Source organism: Squalius cephalus (assembly GCF_949319135.1).
Source record: "Squalius cephalus genome assembly, chromosome: 5".
Classification (NCBI taxonomy): domain Eukaryota; kingdom Metazoa; phylum Chordata; class Actinopteri; order Cypriniformes; family Leuciscidae; genus Squalius; species Squalius cephalus.
This window is the reverse complement of record NC_137126.1, coordinates 13,424,694-13,441,358: the sequence shown is the minus strand read 5'-3', so window position 1 is coordinate 13,441,358 and position 16,665 is coordinate 13,424,694. Positions and strand designations below refer to the sequence as shown.

The 16,665-nt window shown below is 29.9% G+C and overlaps 1 protein-coding gene across 1 annotated transcript in view; it reads left to right on the top strand.

Annotated features, from left to right (window-relative positions):
* LOC307158331 (mitochondrial fission 1 protein-like) overlaps positions 1 to 16,302 on the top strand; it is a 73,077-nt gene extending 56,775 nt beyond the window's left edge. The window contains exons 3-5 of the mRNA XM_079870809.1: positions 13,551 to 13,627; positions 13,709 to 13,814; positions 15,963 to 16,302. Coding sequence (XP_079726935.1) covers positions 13,551 to 13,627; positions 13,709 to 13,814; positions 15,963 to 16,069 — 290 coding nt within the window. The 3' untranslated portion in view covers positions 16,070 to 16,302. The remainder of the gene's footprint in view (positions 1 to 13,550; positions 13,628 to 13,708; positions 13,815 to 15,962) is intronic.
* Positions 16,303 to 16,665: the final 363 nt, after the last annotated feature.

Genomic DNA, 16,665 nt, shown 5'->3' with positions numbered 1-16,665 from the left:
CTATATCATCTATCTATCATCTATCTATCATCTATCTCCTATCTATCTATCTATCTATCTATCTCTAACTATTCTTTCTTTCTAACAAATCTTTTTCTTTCTAACAAATCTTTCTTTATATATAACTAATCTTTCTTTCTATTATTTCTAATCTATCTCTTTCTTTCTAACTAATCTATCTTTCTTTCTGTCTTTCTTTCTAACTAATATATCATTCTTTCTATCTATCTTTCTTTCTTTCTTTCTAACTAATCTATATTTCTTTCTTTCTAACTAATCTATCTTTCTTTTTAACTAATCTGTCATTCTTTCTTTCTTTCTAACTAATCTATCATTCATTCTTTCTAACAATTCTTTCTTTCTTTCTTTCTTTCTTTCTTTCTTTCTTTCTTTCTTTCTTTCTAACTTTTCTTTCTTTCTAGCTTATCTTTCTGTTTCTTTCTTTCTTTCTTTCTTTCTTTCTTTCTTTATTTCTTTCTTTTTCTAACCTATCTATCTATTCTTTCATTATAACTAATCCTTCTTTCTGTCTTTCTAACTTTTCTTTCTTTCTAACTAATCTTTCTTTCTTTCTAACTAATCTTTCTTTCTAATTAATATTTCTTTCTAACTTATCTTTCTTTCTTTCTTTCTTTCTAACCTATCTATCTATTCTGTCTATCTATTCTTTCTTTCTAACTAATCTTTCTTTCTTTCTAATTATTTCGTTCTAACTTATCTATCTTTCTTTCTTTCTTTCTAACCTATCTATCTTTCTTTCTAACTAATCTTTCTTTCTGTCTTTCTAACCTATCTATCTATTCTTTCTTTCTAACTAATCTCTTTCTTTCTACCTAATCTTTCTTTATTTTTTCTTTCTTTCTCATCTATCTAACTATTCTTTCTTTCTAACTAATCTTTGTCTTTCTAACTTTTCTTTCTTTCTAACTAATCTTTCTTTTTTCTTTCTTTCTAACAATTCTTTATTTCTAACTAATCTTTCTCTCTTTTTTCTTTCTAACTAATCTTTCTTTCTACCTAATCTTTCCTCTTTTTTCTTTTTCTTTATCTAATCTTTCTTTCTAACTAATATTTTGTTCTAACTAATCTATCTTTCTTTCTTTCTTTTTAACTAATCTATCTTTCTTTCTTTCTTTCTAACTAATCTCATTCTTTCTACCTAATCTTTCTTTATTTTTTCTTTCTTTCTCATATATCTAACTATTCTTTCTTTCTAACTAATCTTTCTGTCTTTCTAACTTTTCTTTCTAACTAATCTTTCTTTTTTCTTTCTTTCTAACAATTCTTTCTTTCTAACTAATCTTTCTCTCTTTTTTCTTTCTAACTAATCTTTCTTTCTACCTAATCTTTCCTCTTTTTTCTTTATCTAATCTTTCTTTCTAACTAATCTTTCTTTCTAACTAATCTATCTTTCTTTCTTTCTTTTTAACTAATCTATCTATCTTTCTAACTAATCTCATTCTTTCTAGCTATCATCTATAATCTATTTCTCATCTATCTATCATCTATCTCTCATCTATCATTTTTTCTTATCTATATCATCTATCTATCTATCTATCTATCTATCTATCATCTATCTCCTATCTATCTATCTATCTATCTATCTATCTATCTATCTATCTATCTATCTATCTATCTATCTATCTCTAACTATTAACTATTTCTTTCTTTCTTTCTTTCTTTCTTTCTTTCTACCTAATCTTTCTTTCTAACTAATCTTTCTTTCTTTCTAATTAATATTTATTTCTAACTTATCTTTCTTTCTTTCTTTCTAACCTGTCTATCTATTCTTTCTTTATAACTAATCTTTCTTTGTCTTTCTAAATTTTCTTTCTTTCTAACTAATCTTTCTTTCTTTCTAACTAATCTCTTTCTTTCTTTCTTTCTTTCTACCTAATCTTTCTTTCTAACTAATCTTTCTTTCTAACTAATCTTTCTTTCTAATTCTTTCTGTCTTTCTAACTTTTCTTTCTTTCTAACTAATCTTTCTTTCTAACTAATCTTTCTTTCTTTCTAATTAATTTATTTCTAACTTATCTTTCTTTCTTTCTTTCTAACCTATCTATCTATTCTTTCTTTATAACTAATCTTTCTTTCTGTCTTTCTAACTTTTCTTTCTTTCTAACTAATCTTTCTTTCTTTCTAACTAATCTCTTTCTTTCTTTCTTTCTAACTAATCTCTTTCTAATTCTTTCTGTCTTTCTAACTTTTCTTTCTTTCTAACTAATTTTTCTTTCTAACTTTTCTTTCTTTCTTTCTTTCTTTCTTTCTTTCTTTCTTTCTTTCTAACTAATCTTTCTTTCTTTCTAATTAATATTTATTTCTAACTTATCTTTCTTTCTTTCTAACCTATCTATTCTTTCTTTATAACTAACCTTTATTTCTGTCTTTCTAACTTTTCTTTCTTTCTAACTAATCTTTCTTTCTTTCTAATTAATATTTCTTTCTAACTTATCTTTCTTTCTTTCTTTCTAACCTATCTATTCTTTCTTTATAACTAACCTTTCTTTCTGTCTTTCTAACTTTTCTTTCTTTATAACTAATCTTTCTTTCTTTCTAACTAATCTTTCTTTCTTTCTTTCTAACTAATCTTTCTTTCTAACTAATCTTTCTTTCTTTCTAATTAATATTTATTTCTAACTTATCTTTATTTATTTCTAACTTTTCTTTCTTTCTAACTAATCTTTTTCTTTCTAATTAATATTTATTTCTAACTTATCTTTCTTTCTTTCTTTCTAACCTATCTATCTATTCTTTCTTTATAACTAATCTTTCTTTCTGTCTTTCTAACTTTTCTTTCTTTCGAACTAATCTTTCTACCTAATCTTTCTTTCTAACTTTTCTTTCTTTCTTTCTTTTTCTTTCTTTCTTTCTTTCTTTCTTTCTTTCTTTCTTTCTTTCTTTCTTTCTTTCTTTCTACCTAATCTTTCTTTCTAACTAATCTTTCTTTCTTTCTAATTAATATTTATTTCTAACTTTTCTTTCTTTCTTTCTTTCTTTCTTTCTTTCTAACCTATCTATCTAATCTTTCTTTATAACTAACCTTTCTTTCTGTCTTTCTAACTTTTCTTTCTTTCTAACTAATCTTTCTACCTAATCTTTCTTTCTAACTTTTCTTTCTTTCTTTCTTTCTTTCTAATTAATCTTTCTTTCTTTCTTTCTTTCTTTCTTTCTTTCCAACTTTTCTTTCTTTCTAACTAATCTTTCTTTATTTCTTTCTAACTAATCTTTCTTTCTAATTAATATTTATTTCTAACTTATATTTCTTTCTTTCTTTCTTTCTTTCTTTCTAACCTATCTATCTATTCTTTCTTTCTAACTAATCTTTCTTTCTGTCTTTCTAACTTTTCTTTCTTCCTAACTAATCTTTCTTTCTTTCTAACTAATCTCTTTCTTTTTCTTTCTTTCTTTCTTTCTTTCTTTCTTTCTTTCTTTCTTTCTTTCTACCTAATCTTTCTTTCTAAGTAATCTTTCTTTCTTTCTAATTAATATTTATTTCTAACTTATCTTTCTTTCTTTCTTTCTTTCTTTCTTTCTTTCTAACCTATCTATCTATTCTTTCTTTCTAACTAACCTTTCTTTCTGTCTTTCTAACTTTTCTTTCTTTCTAACTAATCTTTCTACCTAATCTTTCTTTCTAACTTTTCTTTCTTTCTTTCTTTCTTTCTTTCTAATTAATATTCTTTCTTTCTTTCTTTCTAACTTTTCTTTCTTTCTAACCAATCTTTATTTATTTCCAACTAATCTTTCTTTCTAATTAATATTTCTTTCTAACTTATCTTTCTTTCTTTCTTTCTTTCTAACCTATCTATCTATTCTTTCTTTATAACTAATCTTTCTTTCTTTATAACTAATCTCTTTCTTTTTCTTTTCTTTCTTTCTTTCTTTCTTTCTTTCTACCTAATATTTCTTTGTAACTAATCTTTCTTTCTTTCTAATTCTTTGTCTTTTTAACTTTTCTTTCTTTCTAACTAATCTTTCTTTCTAACTAATCTTTCTTTCTTTCTTTCTAATTAATATTTATTTCTAACTTATCTTTTTTTCTTTCTCTTTCTTTCTTTCTTTCTTTCTTTCTAACATATCTATCTATTCTTTCTTTATAACTAACCTTTCTTTCTGTCTTTCTAACTTTTTTTCTTAACTTTTCTTTCTTTCTAACTAATCTTTCTTTCTTTCTAACTAATCTCTTTCTTTCTTTCTTTTTTCTTTCTTTCTTTCTTTCTTTCTACCTAATCTTTCTTTCTTTCTAATTCTTTCTGTCTTTCTAACTAATCTTTCTTTCTACCTAATCTTTCTTTCTAACTAATCTTTCTTTCTTTCTAATTAATATTTATTTCTAACTTATCTTTCTTTCTCTTTCTTTCTTTCTTTCTAACCTATCTATCTATTCTCTCTTTATAACTAACCTTTCTTTCTGTCTTTCTAACTTTTCTTTCTTTAATAACTAATCTTTCTTTCTAACTAATCTATCTATCTTTCTTTCTTTCTTTCTAGCTAATCTTTCTTTCTAACTAATCTTTCTAACTTTTCTTTCTTTCTAACTAATCTTTCTACCTAATCTTTCTTTCTAACTTTTCTTTCTTTCTTTCTTTCTTTCTTTCTTTCTTTCTTTCTTTCTTTCTAATTAATCTTTCTTTCTTTCTTTCTTTCTTTCTTTCTTTCTTTCCAACTTTTCTTTCTTTCTAACTAATCTTTCTTTATTTCTTTCTAACTAATCTTTCTTTCTAATTAATATTTATTTCTAACTTATATTTCTTTCTTTCTTTCTTTCTTTCTAACCTATCTATCTATTCTTTCTTTCTAACTAATCTTTCTTTCTGTCTTTCTAACTTTTCTTTCTTCCTAACTAATCTTTCTTTCTTTCTAACTAATCTCTTTCTTTTTCTTTCTTTCTTTCTTTCTTTCTTTCTTTCTTTCTTTCTTTCTTTCTACCTAATCTTTCTTTCTAACTAATCTTTCTTTCTTTCTAATTAATATTTATTTCTAACTTATCTTTCTTTCTTTCTTTCTTTCTTTCTAACCTATCTATCTATTCTTTCTTTCTAACTTTTCTTTCTTTCTAACTAATCTTTCTACCTAATCTTTCTTTCTAACTTTTCTTTCTTTCTTTCTTTCTTTCTTTCTTTCTTTCTAATTAATATTTCTTTCTTTCTTTCTTTCTAACTTTTCTTTCTTTCTAACTAATCTTTATTTATTTCTAACTAATCTTTCTTTCTAATTAATATTTATTTCTAACTTATCTTTCTTTCTTTCTTTCTTTCTAACCTATCTATCTATTCTTTCTTTATAACGAATCTTTCTTTCTTTATAACTAATCTCTTTCTTTTTCTTTTCTTTCTTTCTTTCTTTCTTTCTTTCTACCTAATATTTCTTTGTAACTAATCTTTCTTTCTTTCTAATTCTTTGTCTTTTTAACTTTTCTTTCTTTCTAACTAATCTTTCTTTCTAACTAATCTTTCTTTCTTTCTTTCTAATTAATATTTATTTCTAACTTATCTTTTTTTCTTTCTCTTTCTTTCTTTCTTTCTTTCTAACATATCTATCTATTCTTTCTTTATAACTAACCTTTCTTTCTGTCTTTCTAACTTTTTTTCTTAACTTTTCTTTCTTTCTAACTAATCTTTCTTTCTTTCTAACTAATCTCTTTCTTTCTTTCTTTTTTCTTTCTTTCTTTCTTTCTTTCTTTCTTTCTTTCTTTCTTTCTTTCTACCTAATCTTTCTTTCTTTCTAATTCTTTCTGTCTTTCTAACTAATCTTTCTTTCTACCTAATCTTTCTTTCTAACTAATCTTTCTTTCTTTCTAATTAATATTTATTTCTAACTTATCTTTCTTTCTCTTTCTTTCTTTCTTTCTTTCTAACCTATCTATCTATTCTCTCTTTATAACTAACCTTTCTTTCTGTCTTTCTAACTTTTCTTTCTTTAATAACTAATCTTTCTTTCTAACTAATCTATCTTTCTTTCTTTCTTTCTAGCTAATCTTTCTTTCTGGAAAAAGAAATTGGAAAAGTTTTTGGGGCAAACCTGACCTGTTGAAAAGAGATGGTATTCATCCCTCCTGGGATGGTGCTGCTCTTCTCTCTAGTAATATGGCTCATAGTCTTAGAGCTCAAACATGACAATCTGGGGCTCAGGTCAGGAAGCAGACAGACTGGCTAAACCGACCGTCTGCTAGCGGCCTCGCATCACCCAGGTCAGATAAATCCCATCACATAGAGCCTCTTTCACCTAGCTATCATCATATAGAGACTGTGTCTGTTCCCCGAATTTGGAAATCCAAAAAACGTTTTAACCCATCTAAGGTTAAAAATTTAATTGATGTTCAACAAATAAAAAACAGCTATAATACAGATGAGCAAATGCTAAAGCTTGGGTTGCTGAATATTCGATCGCTTACTTCAAAAGCACTCATTGTTAATGATATGATTTCAGATAATAACCTAGATGTGCTGTGTTTGACAGAAACCTGGCTAAAACCAAACGATTACATTACTTTAAATGAATCAACCCCGCAAGATTACTGTTATAAACATGAGCCTCGTCTGAAACGCAAAGGGGGTGGTGTTGCTGTAATTTATAGTAATAGTTTCAAAACCACTAAGAAATCAAGTTTTAAATATAATTCTTTTGAAGCATTGGTGCTTAATGTAAAAATATATAGTGTAAACGATAAATCACGTTTGAGATTTGTGCTGGCTACTGTATACAGGCCACCAGGGCACCATACAGACTTTATCAAAGAATTTGCTGACTTTCTATCAGAGTTAATATTGACTGCAGATAAAGTACTAATTGTTGGTGATTTTAATATACACATCGATAATGAAAAAGATGCATTGGGATTGGCATTTAAAGACATTGTAAATTCAATTGGAGTTAGACAACACGTGTCAGGACCTACTCATCGTCGTAATCATACTCTAGATCTAATATTATCACACGGAATAAATGTTGATGCCGTTGAAATTCTGCAGCAGAGCGATGACATCTCAGATCATTATCTAGTCTCGTGTAATTTGCATTTAGCCAAGGCTGCAAAGCCAACTCCATGTTTCAAATATGTGAGACCTATCACTTCTGCTACTAAAGATTGCTTTATTAATAATCTTCCTGATCAGTTTCATCATCTCAGCATCCCAGATAGCTTAGAAGAACTCGATATTGCAACAGAAACTTTTAACTCTCTCTTTTCCAGCACTTTAGACACAGTTGCTCCGTTGCGCTTAAAGAAGATTAAAGAAAATAGTCCAACGCCGTGGTACAACGAGCACACTCAGGCCCTTAAGAGAGCAGCCAGAAAAATGGAGCGCAACTGGAAGAAAACAAAACTAGAGGTATTTCGCATTTCATGGAAGGAGAGCTCTATTGCTTACAGAGAGGCTTTAAAAGCTGCTAGATCTGCTTATTTTTCAACCCTATTAGAAGAAAATAAACATAATCCTAGGTATTTATTTGAAACGGTGGCTAAACTAACGAAAAATAAAGCTTCAAGCCCAGAAGTTTCCAAGCAACACAGCAGTAATGATTTTATGAACTTCTTCACTCATAAGATTGATAATATCAGGGACAAAATTATAACTATGCAACCGTCTACTACAGTATCGCATCAGGCAGTGCATTGTAGCCTCCCTGAGGAAAAATTTGATGCATTCGTTGCTATAGGAGAGGAAGAATTTACTAAACTCATTAAATCATCTAAATCGACAACATGTATGTTAGACCCTATACCAACTAAGCTACTGAAAGAGATGCTTCCAGAGGTCCTAGATCCTCTTCTTAATATCATTAATTCATCTTTGTCTCTAGGATACGTACCAAAAAACTTTAAGCAGGCTATGATTAAACCGCTTGTTAAAAAAACGCAACTTGATCCTACAGAATTAGTCAATTACAGGCCGATCTCGAATCTACCTTTTCTGTCAAAGATATTAGAAAAGGCAGTATCCTCACAACTGTGTTCCTTTCTTGAAAGAAATGATATCTGCGAGGATTTCCAGTCAGGATTTAGACCGTACCATAGTACCGAGACTGCTCTCGTTAGAGTCACAAATGATTTGCTCTTATCATCCGATCGTGGTTGTATCTCGCTATTAGTGTTACTCGATCTTAGTGCTGCATTTGACACCATTGACCACAACGTTCTTTTAAATAGATTAGAACATTATGTTGGCATTACGGGAAATGCACTAGCATGGTTTAAATCATACTTATCTGACCGTTATCAGTTTGTAGCAGTAAATTATGAGATGTCTCATCGATCACAGGTTCAGTATGGCGTACCACAAGGCTCAGTACTAGGACCGCTGCTGTTCACTCTGTACATGCTACCATTAGGAGATATCATTAGGAAACATGGAATTAGCTTTCACTGTTATGCTGATGATACTCAGCTGTATATTTCTTCAAAACCTAACGAAACTTATCAATTCACAAAATTAACGGAATGCATAGCTGATATAAAAAATTGGATGACTCGTAATTTCCTACTTCTAAATTCTGAAAAAACAGAGTTTCTAATTATTGGACAAAAAACTTCCTCACGTAATAACCTAGAATACTGTCTAACACTTGATGGCTGCTCTGTTAAGTCTTCGTCGTCGGTTAGGAACCTGGGTGTGCTCTTTGATACCAATCTTTCATTTGAAAGTCACGTGTCTAGTATCTGTAAAACTGCATTTTTCCATCTTAAAAATATATCTAAATTACGCCATATGCTCTCATTGACAAATGCGGAACAATTAGTTCATGCGTTCATGACCTCAAGGCTAGATTATTGTAATGCTCTACTGGGTGGTTGCCCTGCACGCTTAATAAACAAACTACAGCTGGTTCAAAACGCAGCAGCTCGAGTTCTTACCAGAACCAGGAAGTATGACCATATTAGCCCAGTTCTGTCAAAACTGCATTGGCTCCCTATTAAACATCGCATAAATTTTAAAATATTGCTGATTACTTACAAAGCACTAAATGGTTTAGCTCCGCAGTACTTGAGCGAGCTCTTAACGCATTATAGTCCGTCACGTCTATTGCGATCTCAAAATTCCGGCCAGTTGATAATACCTAGAATATCAAAATCGACTGCTGGCGGTAGATCCTTTTCCTATTTAGCACCAAAACTCTGGAACAGTCTTCCTACCATTGTCCGGGAAGCAGACACACTCTGTCAGTTCAAAGCCAGATTAAAGACACATCTCTTTGACCTAGCATTCACATAATACATTATAGACTTCTATAATTTAATGTTAGGCTGCATAGATTAGGTCAGCCGGAACCGGGAACACTTCCCATAAATCCTGATGTACTCGTTACATCATGAGAAGAATGGCATCTACGCTAATTTTAGTGTCTGTGTTTATCCCAAAGTTTTCCTGCAGCCTGCCGGATCCGGGCCATATCCAGATCTGACGAAGGACCTGCGCCTGGACCCGATGACAACGCAGTGCTGAAGTGCCAACTAGTCTCTCCCTATGGAGGATCCCTCTACCACTCTACAGATAAGGCGTTGTCGGGAAAATTCGTTTCGCGTTCCTACCCCAAAGCAACAAAATAAAATAAAATTCTTTATCAAAATTTATAAGGAAAGACAAGTACTTTGTTTAGGCTTGGCTTGTAGGGAATTCCAAACCTGCGTATTTTCAAATGCACATAACTATAGAACCCATTCTAAATGCGCATGTGAACGCCATCAGCGTTTCTCACAGGTTCGCGTTTAAAGTCTGTGTAGAGGGAATGGTGTCGTCTTAGCGGACCCTAATTTAATAACAAATGATCGTTGCGACGGAAGCAAATCAATCAAAACTAACTTTAGATGGAAAATAACTTAACTCTGCTATAAAGCCAAAACAATCTCTGTTACCTTAAATTATACGCTTATCTCTGAGAAGCTGCTTTGAAACAATCTACGTTGTTAAAAGCGCTATATAAATGAAGATGACTTCTAACTAATCTTTCTTTCTTTCTAATTAATATTTATTTCTAACTTATCTTTCTTTCTAATCTATCTATTCTTTCTTTATAACTTATCTTTCTTTCTCTTTCTTTCTTTCTGTCTTTCCAACTAATCTTTCTTTCTCTTTCTTTCTCGTTTTGTCTGTCTTTCTTTTTTCTTTCTTTCTAACTAATCTTTCTTTTTTCTAACTAATCTTTCTTTTTTCTAGCTAATCTTTTTCTTTTTTATTTCTTTCTAACTAATCTTTCTTTTTTCTAACTCATCTTTTTCTAACTTTTCTTTCTTTCTTTCTAATATATCTTTCTTTCTTTCTTTCTAACTAATCTTTCTAACTAATCTTTCTTTCTACCTAATCTTTCTAATTAATATTTATTTCTAACTTTTCTTTCTTTCTTATCTATCTTTTATTTCTTTCTAGCTAATCTTTCTTTCTTTCTAATTAATATTTATTTCTAACTTATCTTTCTTTCTTTCTTACCTATCTATTATTTCTTTATAACTAATCTTTCTTTCTGTCTTTCTTTCTTTCTACCTATTCTTTCTTACTAATCTTTATTTCTTTCTAACTAATCTTTCTAACTAATCTTTCTTTCTAACTAATCTTTCTTTCTTTCTTTCTAATTAATATTTCTTTCTAATTAATCTTTCTTTCTGTTTATTTCATCCTTCTATCTAACTAATCTTTCTTTCTGTCTGTCTGTCTTTCTAACTAGTCTTTCTTTCTGTCTGTCTTTCTTTCTTTTTAACTAATCTTTCTTTCTAACTAATCTTTCTTTCTACCTAATCTTTGTTTCTTTGTTTCTTTCTTCCTTTCTTTCTAACTAATCTTTCGTTCTGTCTGTCTTTCTTTCTTTCTAACTAATCTTTCTTTCTCTTTCTTTCTCTTTCTGTCTGTCTTTCTTTTTTCTTTCTTTCTAACTAATCTTTCTTTTTTCTAACTCATCTTTTTCTAACTAATCTATCTATCTATCTTTCTTTCTAACTAATTTTTCTAACTAATCTTTCTTTCTTTCATTCTAACTTTTCTTTCTACCTAATCTTTCTTTCTTTCATTCTAACTTTTCTTTCTTTCTTCTTTTCTTTCTAATTAATATTTATTTCTAACTTTTCTTTCTTACTAACTAATCTTTCTTTCTCTTTCTTTTTGTCTGTCTTTCTTACTAATATTTCTATCTCTTTCTTTCTTGTTCTTTCTTTCTGTATTTCTTTCTAATTACATTTACATTTATTCATTTAGCTGACGCTTTTATCCAAAGCGACTTACAATTGCTATATATGTCAGAGGTCGCACGCCTCTGGAGCAACTAGGGGTTAAGTGTCTCCCCAGTGAACTGAAGGGGTTCAGGGACACATTGGTGTCGCACAGTGGATTCGAACCCGGGTCTCTCACACCAAAGGCATGTGTCTTATCCACTGCGCCACACCACCCCCAATCTTTAATTAATCTTTCTTTCTTTCTTTTTTTTCTTTCTTTTTTTCTTTCTTTCTGTTTTTCTTTCTCTTTTTTTTCTGTCTTTCTTTCTAACTAATCTTTCTTTCTCTTTCTGTCTGTCTTTCTTTTTTCTTTCTTTCTAACTAATCTTTCTTTCTAACCTTTCTTTCTTTCTTTCTAATTAATATTTTTTTCTAACTTTTCTTTCTTTCTTACTAATATTTCTTTCTTTCTAACTAATCTTTCTTTCTAATCTTTCTTTCTAACTACTTTTTTTTCTTTCTTTCTAACTAATCTTTCTTTCTTTCTAACTAATCTTTATTTTTTCTAACTAATCTTTTTTTGTTTCTTTCTTCCTTTCTAACTAATCTTTCTTTCTCTTTCTTTCTGTCTGTCTTTCTTTCTAACTAATCTTTCTTTCTAACCTTTCTTTCTCTTTCTTTCTGTCTTTCTTTTTTCTTTCTTTCTTTCTTTCTTTCTTTCTTTTATCTAACTATTCTTTCTTTGTTCTAACTAATCTTTTTCTTTTTTCCTTCTTTCTAACTAATCTTTCTTTGTTCTAACTAATCTTTTTCTTTCTTTTCTTTCTTTCTTTCTTTCTTTCTTTCTTTCTTTCTTTCTTTCTAACTAATCTATCTATCTTTCTTTCTTTCTAACTAATCTTTCTTTCTTTCTAACTAATCTTTCTTTCTACCTAATCTTTCTTTCTTTCATTCTAACTTTTCTTTTTCTTCTTTTCTTTCTAATTAATATTTATTTCTAACTTTTCTTTCTTTCTAACTAATCTTTCTTTCTCTTTCTTTTTGTCTGTCTTTCTTTTTCTTTCTTTCTAACTAATCTTTCTATCTCTTTCTTTCTTTCTGTATTTCTTTCTAATTAATCTTTCTTTTTCTTTCTTTCTTTCTTTCTTTTTTTCTCTTTCTTTCTGTCTGTCTGTCTGTCTGTCTTTCTAACTAATCTTGCTTTCTACCTAATCTTTCTGTTTCTTTCTTCCTTTCTTTCTAACTAATCTTTCTTTCTCTTTCTTTCTAACTAATCTTTCTATCTCTTTCTTTCTTTCTGTATTTCTTTCTAATTAATCTTTCTTTCTTTTTCTTTCTTTCTTTCTTTCTTTCTTTCTTTTTTTCTTTCTGTTTTTCTTTCTCTTTCTTTCTTTCTGTCTGTCTGTCTTTCTAACTAATCTTGCTTTCTGTCTCTGTCTTTCTAACTAATCTTGCTTTCTACCTAATCTTTGTTTCTTTCTTCCTTTCTTTCTAACTAATCTTTCTTTCTCTTTCTTTCTGTCTGTCTGTCTTTCTTTCTAACTAATCTTTCTTTCTCTTTCTTTCTTTTTCTGTCTGTCTTTCTTTCCAACTAATCTTTCTTTCTCTTTCTTTTATTCTTTCTTTCTAACTAATCTTTCTTTTTTCTAACTAATCTTGCTTTCTTTCTAACTAATCTTTCTTTCTTTTTTCTTTCTTTTGAACTAATCTTTCTTTTTTCTAACTAATCTTTCTGTCACATTTCACTTCCATTCTTTCGGGTAAATCAATAAAAAAAAAGTATAAACAAAACTCCATAACTGTACTTGACATGGGAAATTAATGTGGGAAAAAAAATGAATTCTCTAAATTCCAAGTGGATTTACACAAACTGAGAAAGTCAAAAAGTGTTTGGTTGTGCCCCACTCTCCCCTGCACATCATAAATAGTTTAAACTTAAATATTTTAAGGCAATCGATTTCCTCAAACTTGTTGGGTTTTACAGTGTATCGACAGAAGACATCATTGACTGACAGCCAAAACCTTGACCTAAAAGGACCCGGTTTGCAGTTTTTCAGTCAATTTAGATTAGCTTTTAGGATATATGTAAATTAATTGTTACTTAGGATGTTATCAGAGTTTTCTTTTTACACAGGATTTGCAAAAGTTGTTAAGATGGGTATGTCTTCTGCACATTGCAGACATTGATAACTGGCCTAACAAAATATATTTATCTATGTACATAATTTAGCAGGAAATATTAATGATTAATGTTTGGACACCACATGTCCATTTGTGAAGAAAAAAAAAATTAGTGAAAAAAACCCCAGAAGATTAATTTGCCAGTGGTTATAGTGATTAATTTACAATCACTATAATTTTGTCTTGCTACTAAATATAAATGTGGAATTGCTTTTTCTTTCACCAGAACTTATTCATAAGGGCACCAAAGATGACCAGCGGGATTATCTGTTTTATCTTGCTGTAGCCAACTATAAGCTCAAGGTTATTACTCATGTTTACATTGGGCACTTAAAGTTGGATTGACTTTGTGAATCTCATTCTACTGTTTTATATTAACTCCAGGAATATGAGAGAGCTCTGAAATACATCAGGACTTTACTGAGGAATGAACCTGGAAATTCTCAAGCTTTAGATCTGGAGAAACTCATTAATAAAACCATGAAGAAAGGTAAGCATGTATATTGTTAACCCTCTGGGGTCTAAGGTGTTTTTGGGGTCCTTGAGATGTTCTGACATGCCCTGACATTTTTGCTTTTTTCAGTTGCTTATAAACATATTAATGGCAAAGGTGTAAATTCACTCTATATAGCACAAACAGGGCTACCATCATATCTGAGCACCATGCATGTACATGTTTGTATTTTTGAGAGAATAATGTTTATGCATGGTTATTGAAAAAACTAAAAACTAAAGTTTCTGAAATAAGGCCATAAAACACATTCTAAATATGTGTCAATAAGACTTTTGACTAATGGATGTCATCGCCTAGAGTTTTTTCTTCAAAATGATGTGAAAATTATCCTGCCTAATCATTCACATAACACAATGCATTGATTTAAATTTTGCAAAACACTTTCTGTCTGGAAAGGCAATATGCGGAGTGGGCGTCAACGATCATGTATATTTAGTGGTTCGCACCTGGAGACAATGGGGCCCACATACTTAATGAGCCATTCATTCAGGTGTGTCACAAGAAAGAATGCAAGAGCAACAGTTGGAAGCATCTCGTGTTTTTTTTTATTTTTCCACAAATTGTGCTTGCAAATTGGCCTATAATATCAAAAGGAAAACATGTCTAGTAATTGTGCAGTTAATTCTCATACTGTATTTTCAGTTTTGGAATATTTATCCTCTCCCCAAATTTGTCACTAATAAAACACAATAAAAAATTATTTTAAAGAAAAGGCTTATATTTACCTTTTATTAGTTTGTTTACATCTACCTTGTATTTTTTTTTTTATTATTAAAAAGGTTACAATTACAACAACAATTCAAGTGTAATCTTTCTTTGTAAAAACTAAAGTATACATTGAAATATGTATGATAAAAAGTTAAGGATTTATTACTTGAATATAGCCTAGGCTACATTAGAATAAACACTATAACATATTATTTGATTATTTTTGACAAAACATACTATATTTAACATATGAGCAAAAATTGTCAAACAAAAGCTTATTTGAGGTGGCAGATATTTTACAGTAAAAATGTATAATCTATCCAAAACTAATCAATGAAATGTTGTCTTTCATATGTCTGTAACATAGTAACTTTCGTTTTTATTATAAGAAATATAAATGTTAATTTGCAGTTTAATACGTTGCTTATACAAATACATTTTATTTCAACATATTTCACTCGATTTTTACTCAGTAGCCTATAGCAATACAGTTTGCTAAAAGCGAAACATTCACAGACAGAAACGATTCAAATTTAAACCGTCTTTTGCCAGTTGTGGTAAACAGCGGCATCTCTGCCGTTCATTCATTCATTCATGCACAGATACGCGCCGCACTTGAGAATGAAAAAAAAACGTACTACATTATTCCATAGCCTCGGATCTGTTGCTCCTCGTACTTCTGAGGTAAATTTTCCATTATAGTATTATTCCTCACAGCGCTGCGAGACTGTGTAAACAAGTACAATGATCTGATGTGTTTTCTCGAGCTGATGTGGGCGTTCACAGTTTGCGTGGATTGCCTCAGACATTTGCGTTTGAATAGCGCGCGCTCTCCGTGGGCGGGGTCACATTACATCTGAATGAGCTCTAATTAGCTCGACTGGAATCGCTCTCTTTTAATGCAGATTTCACAAGATGAGAATATTTGTATTTTATATGAATTACTTCATTTAAAAGAAGAGAATTCAAGCTTCATGCCTGTGTGTCTGTATGCCTGTTTGACTGAGTATTCGCTGAGTTATGGTTCATTTTCGGACGCGTTTCAGAATGGACTACACCGACAGAGAGAAGGCAGAACTCGCATCATGTTTATTTTTCTTTATTTGGCGAAAAGCACAACACTTTGTTTTTATTGTGAGTATACACAAAAATAATACACACTTAACAGGATCGATTGATGTATAACACAAGCATATAAGATAAAAAGTAATATTTTATTTTATTTATTTGTTTTCACTGATAAGGAAAAAAACGAGCCTATCGCGCCGGCGCGATAGCCGACCTCAGGGGGTTAAGGTGTATAGTAATAATATGTAGTGTAGGCTATATAGGTACTGTATACAAGTAATCTTTACATGTCTCATGATTGAACAAGGAATTTGCATTGAACATGTTTCTCACTCTTATGTTTTCTAGATGGGCTGGTTGGAATGGCAATTGTTGGTGGCATTGGTCTGGGTTTGGCTGGATTGGCAGGATTGGCTGGTCTGATTGGTTTAGCTGTGGCTAAGAAATCTGCATAAGTGGATGACCTTAGCCAAATCTTAAAGCCTTAAGCCTTGTTTTGGGTGATGAACGGATGCAGAAATGCCTGCTAAATATCTGTCATCATGACACTGACAGAGAAGTAAGGCACCCTCTGATGCCTTATTAGCTTCCTCCTGTTAAAGCCAGTACTTTTTAAAGTCAGAAAAATCTCAAACTTACGGCATAATGCTAAACAGAGTGGCACCTATTCACATCGCTCTAATGAAAAGAAAAGGAATACAATATTACTTCGACAATATTTATTTCTGTCCCAATAAGTGATATACAATAGATTCTTTATTCTTTGTAATTGTACCTACATACCCTTACTGAACACAAAAATGTGTGTGTGTGTGTGTGTGTGTGTGTGTGTGTGTGTATATATATATATATATATATATATATATATATATATGCATCAGCAGGTGTTTATTAGGTATAATAAGGCTTTTTTTGTGAAATGGATAACAATGTATTATTTAATGTTTAATTTGCTTTAAAAAAATATTTTTTTTTGCCTCCTAAAATATTACACCTTTTTGTGTATGTTTAAGTCAGAGCCAAACCAATTTGTAAATTTGTGATGTTGCTT